Source organism: Silene latifolia, chromosome 3 (assembly GCF_048544455.1).
Source record: "Silene latifolia isolate original U9 population chromosome 3, ASM4854445v1, whole genome shotgun sequence".
In the NCBI taxonomy this organism is placed as follows: Eukaryota; Viridiplantae; Streptophyta; class Magnoliopsida; order Caryophyllales; family Caryophyllaceae; genus Silene; species Silene latifolia.
The window spans coordinates 4,098,340-4,110,882 of NC_133528.1; the positions used below are offsets into that span (position 1 = coordinate 4,098,340).

Genomic DNA, 12,543 nt, shown 5'->3' on the forward strand with positions numbered 1-12,543 from the left:
GCGTGCACAAATTAAAAGAGAAGGATGATAAGATCGGTATAAGAGAATCGTACAACACTAGTTTGATCCAAAATCGATTCGACTTTTGTTTTCGTCTTATCACCACCCACATTACATTCGCCACTAACCTAATTTCTACATTCCGAGCTTCTACTACTGCTACTACTACTCCATTAATATAACACTGGCAAAATAAACATACGGATATATAAATCACAAATTCTTGTTTAAGACAATCACTATCCGTCTTAAGCGATATATAAATAGGGGGTGGGCCATTTTGTCTTGCTCTTTATCGCTTATAATGGAGCCGTTAGTGTCCGAATTAAGCTGCGATTTTTGGGAGGCTGAGTAGGAGGAGCTCCGAGCAACTGCATGTGTTGCAACAACTGAGAAGTAGTGAGCCAAAATTGTCAAAAAAAAAAAAAAAAAAAAAATGACAGTGTCCGTCACAAATGAGAATTTCTCAAAAAAGACAGAAGTGTTAATACCTCAAATTGTTGTTTCCTTAGCCTTTGATTTTCGGCTTTTAAACGGTCTACTTCTAACTCCAATTCGTTGTTATAAGCCTGTATATTCGGAAATAATCAATATAATTAAGACGTTGAATGTGAGACGGAATATTAACCATGGAGGATCGGATTTATTTACCGCTCTTCATTCGCATTTGTTCTATTTGAACTTTTGATTTTTCAAATTACTTATATTCACTTAATTGTATCACATACAAATTAGTTCCATGAACTAACAATTCATTGCAAGAAGATTAAATTCTCGCATGATGCGCGAGTAATATTTTCAAAAATGTATTTTTTATATATATACAAGTGGATGATACTTGATCCATTTTAATTTTAATACCGAAACTAATTATAAAGCATATTATCTTCAAAAAGAGTTGTCACATCACAATGGTGATTTACTCCACTTTATTATTAGGGATATTCTCTCGTGTATATCTGTATTTTTTCGTTTTCTGAGATATACCCCACGTTTTTTTTTAAAAAAAAAAAAACTTTGATAGACAATAATTCTCTGTTACGAGTTCAGAAAATGGTAATTTTTTTTTCAAACCAATTATCTCGTCAAGGCCTTCAATTTGAAAACAAAAATTCAACCGGCCTTATCAGTCAGTCTTGCTTGTGACGGTCACAAGCGCGTGACCTCTCACAATCCCCTATTCCTCTCCCACTTGCCCTCCCTACTTGTTCTCCCACTTGCAAGTTTGTCTGACGTTATACGATTTAGCCCGTCACAGATGAGAATTTGTGTTACATCATACCCTTTTAGAGCTTACATATATTTTCACTGTCTGAGTTTGAGCTTACATATATTTTCTTTTTTCTGAGTTTGAGGTTTTGGAAGTCAAAACTCAAAACTAACCCAATTTATATGTATAATTTTTTAGCAATATTATACCCTTTTTTAACTTCATATTCAAGTAAACGAACTCAAAAACCTTAATAATAAAACTCTCAATCTTTAAAACAAAACTCAAAAACTTTATTATAAGACCCAGAAATTTCACAACCAGTTGTACTACACGTATGTATAATCTATGAACGGACGAAAGTGACTGTAAATAAAAGAAGGGAACAAAGGAATAACAAACCTGCTTGCGAGCCCTAGAACGAGAAGCAGACTCCCTATTCTTAATCATCCTTTTCTGTTTGGGGTCCACATTGACATTTTTCGACGTACTTTCCGACGACCGCCTCTTCTTGACCACCGCACCGCAACCACCGCCGCCGTCGGTAACTAACACCGACCCTTGATTATGATGATGATGATCAACGGTTGCGATTGATGGGTTGAGAAAGTGTTGGGGAATTATGCCTCTAAAATTAGTATTTGGAGTTGGATGATGAATAATACTATTATTATGAATAATATTATTAATATTAATATTGTTAATATTAGTGTCAATGGTAGTTGTGTTGATGTTTTTCCAAACTTCATCCATGTTGTTGTTGTTAGGGAGGTAGGAAAATGGTGGAGCCATGTTGATGATTGAAACATTTGTTATTACTTTTTGGTGGAAAGGAAGTTTATATATTATCACAAATAGTGACCTTAGCCGGTGTAAGTGGTAAGGGTTTTACATTTTAAATACTCGTAAGTGATTAGGGATACGATTTCTGAGTCTTGCGAATGAAAAAGTCAAACTTTATTCTTGTGATTAAAGTTGGTGGGTGTGAATGATAAGAGTTTTATCTCTTAAATAGGTGGTTAGAGATACGATTTTTAACTTTTGCGAATGAAAAAAACAAACTTGGGAGGGGTCAATCCATTAAATTGTCTTCAATACAGCAAAGGAGATTGTCCCATGTCGCTAACAAGCTGGAATAAGTGGCACGGAATCAGGGATGTGGCATGTGGAGATGTCGTCACAAGCAAAACCGTTGATATATTATTATGGGATTGTGAGGTGTTTGGTAAACAGTAGATTGGTGAATTTTCAGCATATTGAAGCTTTTTAGCATGTTTGACTCATCAATCTACTAATTTACGTGTTTGGTAAATGGCATATTGAAACAGTAGATTGAGCTTCAATTAATATGTTGCTCCACCAAACATATTCATATTAGTAGATTTGGAAAATTGAATCTGTCAACCATTTACATATAGATACAACAATCTATTAACCTAAATCCTCTAATTACCAAACATTTTTATTAAGGCTGTGTTTGGTAAATGACATATTGGTCAAATTTCAGCATATTAGAGATGTTTAGCATGTTTGACTTACGAATATGCTATTTAGAGCGTTTGGTTAATGGCATATTGAAATAACATATTGGGGTCCAATATGCTATTTTGCAATATGCTGCTCCTACTAGCATATTAGGTTAGCGGACTAGAAAGAAAAAATATTGTCTTATTTTCCTCCTTAAAAAATACTAACCTTCCTTTTATATATTTTGTTCCGGGTTTAATTCCAGAGCAGGTGTTTGTTACCACTCGTAGCTAGTAGAATGATGTCCTTGCTTGAATCCTCCTTGCGGTCTCCTGAAACGATGAACAAACTGAGGGCTCGGCTTTGGCCGAGCGTACTCACTCCGACGCTCAAGTCAGTGAACTTAGAGAGAGGTTGTTGTAACCTGGCTAAGAGTGTATTGTAGAGAGATAAGGAAGATATTACCAGATGAATAGTGGTTATTAGGTCAATTTGTGGATCATTTCCTCAATAAGGGTTGAGGAGTATTTATAGGCTTTCGCCTTTTGTCACGTAGTGGCCAAGTGGCTATCAGGTGAAAAGACCGTTATACCCTCGGCCGATGGACCTGTGGCGCGGCTCGCCGAGGGTCTTGGATATGAGTACGCGGTTTGTGTCCCGGTGGCTAGATGTCCGGCCGAGACCAGTGTGACAGTAGATGGGCTTCACCGGCTAGACTGTCTAAGTCGTTGACTTTCTTTGTGAATACCCTTGACCTTGCTCAATGTGTTGACTTGGTCAGCGGTGCAGAATATGCCCCATCAATTTGCCCCCAGCGTAGTCTATGCCGTGGTATGGGCTTCGATGTATGTGAACGTATATTCTGCGTAAGTATTTTTGCAAAATTTTTGGTATCGGCTTCTTCTGAAGCATCGGCGTGGTTCTTGTTAGGCCGTACCATATATCCCCCCTCCACATGGATGCGTAAAGGGTATCCGATGTGGGAAATAATATGACGCTGGCCGAGACCAGGGCTGAGAGTGCCGGTCACTTTTGATTGCCCCCGGCCGGTGCTTCCTGGCTTGGTCGATCATGTGGCCGGCGGAGAGCAGGTGCCTAGGAATTTGTTGAGGGAGATGAACAGGCGAAGAGATGTGAATGGGCGTGTTGAATACGCTTGGTAACTGTAGCATTGATTGACATTCAACTGTTGCGTCGATTGACATTCCGCGGTTGCATGTCTGACACGTGTCCGCTTGCTGATTGGTTGACGCTTCATGGGCTGTGCCCTGATTGGTCCTTCTTCATGGGCTTTTCCCTATAAATAGGGTAGTTACTCCGTGATTTTGGCCATTTACTTTCATTTCCTCAAATTTTCAAAAATTCTCCCAAAATCTTCCTCTCTTTAAACTTTCAAGGGCTTTCTATTCTTCCAATCTTCGGTCTTCGATCCGGCGAGTGTATTTCTTCAAGGTAATCAAACAAATTTTCTTTTATTTCGTTAGTAATTTGCGAACATGTCCTCTGTTGATGCCGGGGCTAGTACTTCTGCGCCGGGGGGTTCCCCGTCGCGCTTTGACGAGGAGGAGATATTAGAAGCCGTCCCGTTAAGGTTTGGGGGCCCTAGGTCTCCCTCTTCCGCTGCTGGTCTGCCCCTTCTGGAGGAGTTGGAGGATGAGGATGATGTCGATGACGAGGGGGCTCCCGTTGATGGTGGAAGGACGATTATCCCGGATCATGGTGAGGCCTGCACGACTGGCCTCGACCGTGTATTTACAAATAAATTCGCAAGCAGTTCCGGAGAGACTCTTTTTGGAGATCATTTCTCCTTCGGTGAGGGGTATAAGATTGTTATCCCCGGGAGGGGGTCGGGCGGTCTGCTTGTCCTCCCCGGGTCATATTGGCGTGTATATTAGGCATCTGGAGTATGGGCTCCGGTTTCCTTTGAATGAGCACGTTATGGCCATTATCAAAGCTATGAACGTTGCCGTGGCCCAACTGCATCCGTTGGCCATGAGGACGATAGTCAGCTTTGTATGGATCTGTCTTTTTAGGGGGGAGGTCCCATCAGTTAACTTGTTTCGCCGCCTCCATAGTCTTCGGCCGTCAAAATCCGGCAAAGTGGGGTGGTACAGCGTACAGGCGGAGCCGGGCTACGTCTCTGTGAACAAACTCACTTCTTGCAAAGACTGGCAAGGGCGATGGGTGTACGTCCGGTGCTTGGGATGACTACCCATTGCCTCGGTCTTTCCAGAGCCCCGTTCACTTACGGTGTGAGACCCGGGATGAGTATGAGAAACACATCACCCGGGGTAGCAAGGTTAAGATGGACGCTTCGTTTGTCCCCCTTACTGCGGATGAGAAGCGGGCGATGCGGTGTTTGATGCTAAGGAGGGATGGCTGCCCCCGACTCAGTTATTAATCCAGGATGAGCTGCTATGCCGCGTCGGCCTCATACCGGCCCTCGGTGGGGTGAGTGGGGTCGGTGTGAGGCCCACCTTTGCTTGTTATGTTTCTTTTTGAGAGCGTTGTTTTACTTCCTTTATGTAACTCTTGTTTGATTTCTTGCAGATCGGTTTGGGCGGGATCTGTCTGAGAAGGACTTGAAGAGGCTAGGGCTTGACAAGGACGGGAAGGTTGTCGATCTGCGTCCCACGGCTGATTCGAAAGATCGCAGGCTATCCCCCAACGAAATCATGGAAAAGCGACTAGGGGTTGGATCGGGAGACGGCCCATGCACGGGTTCTTGTAGGCGTGCCGAAAAGGTCGAAGAAGGCGGCGTCCAAGTCGGCGGCGGTTTCAACGCCAACTCCCTCTTCGCCCCCGGTGGTCCAAAAGGATCATGTGGAGGTGATCAACATTACTGAGGAGGAGGTGACCGTTGCTAAGGCCCCTTCTCCGAAGAAGAGGAAAGACCCACCGTCTGCTTCCACCGATGCCGGGGAGAAGCCTGCCTCTACCAGCCCTCCAAAAAAGAGGGTCCAAACTGGTACGGATCTAACTTGTGGTTCGGATTTAGCCGGTTCGTTGGGCGTTCCTGATGACAGACTTTCTGATGTGCCAATGCACGGTGACATGGATGCCCTGTGTAAATTTTTTGTAGATACATCATCGGCGGGCGTTCTCACTGAACGGCAAGCAGGGAAGCAGCCTGAAAAGACGATTGAGAAGGCGGGTGACAAGAATGTCACCGTTGACTCCTCACCCCAGAAGGCTACTCCTACCGAGCTCGTGGCGGAGGGTGAGAGAATATATAAGAGGTTGGGGAAATGGAGCCGTCTAGCCGCCTCCCTCATCATGGAGCAGGAAAAGGCCGCGGCCCAATCTGGGCCACTGATTGCAAAGCTCAAGCTTGATCTCTCTGCCGCGAGAGGGGAAGCCGGTAAGGCTAAGCTGGATCTTCGTGTTGCCGAGAAGCGTGCGGAGGAGGCTGAGAAGCTGCTGAAGGCCGAGAGGGCCAAGGTTGAGGAGGCTGATGGCGCCACGGCCAAGATGATGGAGGAACTGGAGAGGTATAAGGGTGCCTACGACGCCGTGGTTGCCAAGAGGGACGAGTGGGAGGATCGGTTCCAGAAGCAGGCGGAGGTGCTCAGGGACACACAGGCTATCCTTGCTCAAAAAGAGAAGGATATTGACATGCTTCAAGATGATCTCCTCCCAAAAATGTGCGTTCAATTCCGGGACCAGGCCGAGGAGTTTGCCAAGGCGGCAATCAGAAAGCTCGATCCCGACGGCATTTTCCCGTGGGATAAATATGACCAGCTCCTGGATGAGATGGCTGAAGCTGCGGAAGCAGCGGCCGCTGAGAAGGCGGAGGCGGCGAAGGCAGCTCAGATAGCGTTGGCCAAGACGGCCTATGATGCAAAGGAGGCCGAAAAGGAGGCTGAGAGGCTAAAGGTGCCTGAAAATGTCGAGCCTTCTCTTGAGCCGGGCACCGTGGATGCTGCTGCCTCTGATGGAGGGGAGCAACAGGCATAGGGAGACGGGCGGTCGTCACCAGACTCACCCGGCATCTCGGATAGCCTTAGCTGTTCGGGGGCCAACTATTGAGCCTTTCCTCCCTGCCATCTTTTGGCGCTTCAATTGACATGCTTGTAATCTTTTGCTTTTCTTTTCCCCTGTTTGTAAAAACTTTCTTGGGAGGTTGTGTTTAGGCTTACCCCTATGGGGACGGCCGTCGTCTGTATTCTTCTTACAAATCTTTTAACAAAGTTTATCCTTTTGGCCTTTGGCTTGGCCGAGGCATTGATCAACCATCTTTGTTTGTCCTTTTTGCGTTATTAATTGAGTGCCTTCGTTTTTACCTTTGGTATGGCCGAGGCAGTTCGAATGCATATCTCAACTGCGTAACGTCTTTGATGTACTGACCGGTGCGCCCCCGTCGCTCTCGGCAAGTTGCGGAGGTAATGGGGGTTACGGCTCGATAGAAATTCTTCTAGCGTACCGGTCATTGTGTCCCCGTCGCTCTCGGCCAATTGCCAAGGTAACGGGGTTATGGCTCGGTAGCAATTCTTCTAGCGTACCGGTCATTGTGTCCCCGTCGCTCTCGGCCAATTGCCAAGGTAACGGGGTTACGGCTCGATAGAAATTCTTCTAGCGTACCGGTCATTGTGTCCCCGTCGCTCTCGGCCAATTGCCAAGGTAACGGGGTTATGGCTCGGTAGCAATTCTTCTAGCGTACCGGTCATTGTGTCCCCGTCGCTCTCGGCCAATTGCCAAGGTAACGGGGTTATGGCTCGGTAGCAATTCTTCTAGCGTAACGGTCATTGTGTCCCCGTCGCTCTCGGCCAATTGCCAAGGTAACGGGGTTATGGCTCGGTAGCAATTCTTCTAGCGTACCGGTCATTGTGTCCCCGTCGCTCTCGGCCAATTGCCAAGGTAACGGGGTTATGGCTCGGTAGCAATTCTTCTAGCGTACCGGTCATTGTGTCCCCGTCGCTCTCGGCCAATTGCCAAGGTAACGGGGTTATGGCTCGGTAGCAATTCTTCTAGCGTACCGGTCATTGTGTCCCCGTCGCTCTCGGCCAATTGCCAAGGTAACGGGGTTATGGCTCGGTCAATTCTTCTATCGTACAGGCACTTGGATGGAAAACTTGGTTGTTTCTTCATTTAAGATCACGCGTTGGGGTGTCCACATTGGGTTTGGACACCTCCGCCGCTATACAAAGTACTTTCTTAAGTTGTCGGTGTTCCAATGGCTCATCAAAGGCACGCCCTCCATGTCTGTCAGCCGGTATGTACCCGGCCTCATTTCTTCAATCACCTTATAGGGACCCTCCCAGTTGGCCGTTAGTTTACCGTGAATATTTCCTTTGTTGGTGGCGGCCGACTTTCTTAGGACTAGATCTCCTACTTTTAAGTCCCTCTTGTGGACTCTTCGGTTGTAGGCTCTTCTCATCCGGTTTTGGTATCTTTGCCAAGTTGAGGCGTGCCGTATCTCGGCTTTCTTCGACTAGATCCGGGGAGGCTTTAAGGCCTTCCTCATTTTCGATTGGATTAAAGGTAGCCGTTACGAATGTCGGCACCGTCGCTTCAATTGGTAGGATCGCCGGATCCGTAGACTAAATGGAAGGGGTGTACCCGTTGCTTCTTTCTCGGTGGTCCGAAGGGACCACAGGACGCCGGGTAACTCATCGGCCCATCTTCCTTTAAGGTCTTCCACTGTCTTCTTCAAACCGTTGAGGATTGTCTTATTGGCTGCCTCCGCCTGTCCGTTGCTCTGTGGGTGGCAGACGGAGGAATACGCATACTTGATGCCAAGCTCTTCTAACCGATTCATTATCGTGTCACTCCAAAATTCTCGGCCGTGGTCAAATACCATGACTTGGGGCAATCCAAAACGGGTTATAACATTTTCCCAGATTACCTTTCTGACGGCCGCTGTGGTCTTTGCCGGTACTGCTACAGCTTCAACCCATTTGGTGAAGTAATCAACGGCGACGATTAGGAACTTCCTTCCTCCGGAGGCCGTTGGAAACGGCCCTAGCATATCCATCCCCCACTGTGCGAAAGGGAGGGGGCTAAGCACCGGTTGTAGGTCTCGGGAAGGAGCATGTATCACCGGGGCATGCATCTGACAGTTCGTGCACTTCTTGGTCTTTGTTCTGGAGTCTTGAAGCATGGTGGGCCAGAAGTAGCCGGCTCGGAGAGCTTTGTGGGCTAGTGTTCTTGCCCCCATGTGGTGTCCATATGCCCTCGTGAATCTCTCGTCGATTAGCTCTGCGTCGGTCGGGCCGACACATTTCAAGAGTGGTCTTATTACGGACCTTCATACGATTCTCCTTCGAATACCAAGTACACAGCGGAGATCCTTTTGAGCTTAGCCGAGAGATTGCGGTTATCCGGTAACTCACTTGTGAGTTTGTATTTCATTATCGGAGTCATCCACGTTGTCTCGGTTTCTACGTCCCCTATCATGCCGATGGTCTCGGTGATGCTCTTCGCATTCCTGATGTCTACAAGCACGGTTCGGCTGACGTTTTTGACGGTTGAGCTGGCAAGTTTTGAGAGAGCGTCGGCTCGGTTGTTCTCGGACCTGGGGACACATTGGATTTGGAAAGATTTCAATTTTGCTATGTCGGCTTTTACCCTTTCTAAGTATCTTACCATCCCGTCATCCCGAGCCTCAAACTCTCCTCTGATTTGGTTAGTAACCAAAAGTGAGTCTGTCTTCAACACAATGTGTTCTCCGCTCCGCGGCTCGGCCATCTCGACTCCGGTTATCACCGCTTCGTATTCGGACTCGTTGTTCGACGCCGAGAAGGTAAATTTCAAAGCGTACTCAAACTCGTCTCCGTTTGGGCTGATGATAAGGATGCCGGCTCCCGAGCTGTTCGTCGTGGAGGAGCCGTCGGTGTAAACCTCCCATACACCTGGGTTTGGCTCTTCTTGATATGTGCATTCGGCCAGGAAATCTGCAAGTGCTTGCCCCTTTATCGAAGGCCTTGGTTTGTACTGAATGCCGAAGCCAGAGAGTTCTACCGCCCATTTGATAAGCCTACCGGATTGTTCGAATTTCTCCAAAGCTTTTTCCAAAGGCTGGTCGGTTAGGACCGTCACGGGATGAGCGTCGAAGTAGGGTTTTAACTTTCTTGCGGCAACGACGACGGCGAAAGCTGCTTTTTCAATTAGCGGGTAATTTCTCTCGGCGGGCAGCAGTGTATGGCTGACAAAGTAGATTGGGTGTTGCTGTTTGTCTTCTTCCCGATGATCACGGCAGACCGACCGTGGCCGAGGTAATCTTCTATGTAAAGGTATAGCGTCTCCCCAAAGATCGGCCAGGACAGAGTTGGGAGAGTCTGAAGATGAGCTTTTAGCTGCTTGAAAGCTGTGCTTTGCTCCTCCCCCCAGCTGAAGTCTTTATTCCCTTTCAACACTTTGAAGAATGGAGTACTTTTGTCGGCTGACCGAGAGATGAAACGGGCGAGAGCCGCCATTCTCCCGGTCAGCATCATAACCTCTTTTCGATTCCTTGGTTCCGTGATTTAGGATTGCTTGGACTTTAATCGGATTAGCATCAATGCCTCGCACCGACGAGTACACCGAGGAATTTACCTGCCCGGACACCGAAATTGCACTTCATTGGGTTGAGCTTCATCTTGTATTTCCTTAGAGAACAAAACGTTTTCCGTAAATCGGCCAGGTGCTCGCTGTCGGACTTGCTTTTCACGATAGCGTCGTCGACGTAAGCCTCAATGTTTCGCCCTTTTTGACTTTGGAAAACTTTGTCCACCAGTCTGGTGTACGTTGCACCGGCGTTTTTCAAACCAAACGGCATCATTTTGTACATGTATGTGCCGTTCGCGGTGATGAATGCGCATTTAGGCATGTCCTCCTCATCCATGAATACCTGGTGATATCCTGAGAAGGCGTCTAGCGAGGCTCGGCATGGTGTAGCTGCCGTGGCGTCGATTAAGCTATCTATCCGAGGCAAAGGGTAACAATCCTTGGGGCATGCTTTATTAAGGTTGGTAAAATCTACGCACATTCTCCATGCCCCCGATGATTTCTTCACCATTACGACGTTGGCTAACCACTCGGGATAAGTACAAGGCATAATAAAGCTGCTTGCTAGTAATTTATCTACCTCGGCTTTGATGGCGTCATCTTTCTCGGCCGAGGAGTTTCTCATCCTTTGCTTGACAGGGCGAGCGGTGGGGAGTACGTTTAGCTTGTGAATGATTACCTCCCGGCTCACGCCCGCATCTCGGCCGCCGAGTAGGCGAAGACGTCTTTGTTTTCCTTCGACGAGATCTAGGAGAGCGGCTCTGAACTTTGGCTCCAAGTCGACACCGATAGTCACGGTGCGGCCTGGGTCAATCTCTACCTCCTCGGTCTCCGCTCCCTCTACCATGCCGACGGTGGTATCCGTGTGTTTGCCATCCTGTCGTAAGGATGGGCTCTTCCCCTTTTCTGATTTCTTCGCCGCTTTGAAGGATTGCAGGTTGCACCCTCTGGCGGATACTTGGATATTGACCACCTCATCGGTCTCGTTCTTCGAGACGAGCTTATGCGCTTCCCCCCGGTCCGAGACATACATCAATGTCGAGCCGGATGGACATCACCGCGTCTACCTCACTCAGGGTGTCTCGGCCTATGAGGACGTTGTAGGCGGATGATCCGTCAATGACCACGAATTCCGACATAACGCTCTTGGCCGCACCTCGCTCTCCGAACGTTATCGGGCAGCTGATTGACCCCGGGGTACCATGCCGCCCCGGAGAAGGCTGTACAACGGGCTGGTGCAGGGGGTCAAGTCCTCAACCTTCAGACCGAGGCTAAGAAAGCATTCCCCGTACATAATATTTGTGTAAGCGCCTGTGTCAATTAGGCACCTCTTCACCAAGTGGTTGGCTATGTCCAGGTGGACTGTCAGTGGATCGCTGTGAGGAGCAACGACTCCTTCGTAGTCCTTCTTCCCGATTGTCATATCGGGGACGTTGGAAGCGGGGGTTGCTAAGTTGGGCACAAAGTTGATGGCTTGATATAGCTCATTCAGGTGCCGTTTGTACCCACGAGTGGACTCGCCGCCCTCGTTGCCCCTGAGCAGGTGTTTGTTACCACTCGTAGCTAGTAGAATGATGTCCTTGCTTGAATCCTCCTTGCGGTCTCCTGAAACGATGAACAAACTGAGGGCTCGGCTTTGGCCGAGCGTACTCACTCCGACGCTCAAGTCAGTGAACTTAGAGAGAGGTTGTTGTAACCTGGCTAAGAGTGTATTGTAGAGAGATAAGGAAGATATTACCAGATGAATAGTGGTTATTAGGTCAATTTGTGGATCCTTTCCTCAATAAGGGTTGAGGAGTATTTATAGGCTTTCGCCTTTTGTCACGTAGTGGCCAAGTGGCTATCAGGTGAAAAGACCGTTATACCCTCGGCCGATGGACCTGTGGCAGGCTCGCCGAGGGTCTTGGATATGAGTACGCGGTTGTGTCCCTACCGGCTAGATGTCCGGCCGAGACCCAGTGTGACAGGCCGATGGGCTTCACCGGCTAGACTGTCTAAGTCGTTGACTTTGCTGTGAATACCCTTGACCTTGCTCAATGTGTTGACTTGGTCAGCGGTGCAGAATATGCCCCATCATATTTAATAAATAATTTAATCATATCCTTATTTGTCATTTTACAAAGAATCTAAACAATCTGCTAATTTAAAGCTGTCAATTACCAAACACCTCCAAAACAATTCTGCTAAATAAATCTGCTAGTCAAACCCGCTAAATCATTATGCTAGTCAAATCTGCTTTCTAAATCTGCTTCTACTAATATTAATCCGCTGTTTACCAAACAAAGCCAGTGTATATGGTCTTTGCATCTCAAATTATTGTTTTGGGCAGCAAATTCTGTCTGAAATAAATTAAATGGAATATTATGACTATTTTATTGTAA

General features: G+C 47.3%; 1 protein-coding gene across 2 annotated transcripts; it reads right to left on the reverse strand.

The window, feature by feature from the left end:
• Positions 1-45: 45 nt before the first annotated feature.
• LOC141645828 (uncharacterized) lies at positions 46-2,003 on the reverse strand. 2 transcript variants are annotated; one of them, XM_074454013.1, is made up of 3 exons: positions 1,613-2,003; positions 492-569; positions 46-371 (listed from the first exon to the last, which is right to left on the reverse strand). In XM_074454013.1, the coding sequence occupies exons 1-3, from the start codon at positions 2,000-2,002 to the stop codon at positions 300-302; spliced, it is 540 nt and encodes a 179-aa protein (XP_074310114.1). In that variant the 5' UTR covers position 2,003; the 3' UTR covers positions 46-299. The 2 variants fall into 2 exon arrangements, with proteins under 2 accessions (XP_074310114.1, XP_074310113.1); XM_074454012.1 differs by having other exon boundaries at positions 46-389.
• Positions 2,004-12,543: the final 10,540 nt, after the last annotated feature.

Coding starts and splice junctions, on each gene's coding strand:
- LOC141645828 (XM_074454012.1), bottom strand. CDS start 2,002: ATGGCTCCACCATTTTCCTACCTCCCTAACAACAACAACATGGATGAA. Junction 570..1,612: donor GTTCTAGGGCTCGCAAGCAG/GTTTGTTATTCC, acceptor CCGAATATACAG/GCTTATAACAACGAATTGGA. Junction 390..491: donor TAAGGAAACAACAATTTGAG/GTATTAACACTT, acceptor ACTACTTCTCAG/TTGTTGCAACACATGCAGTT.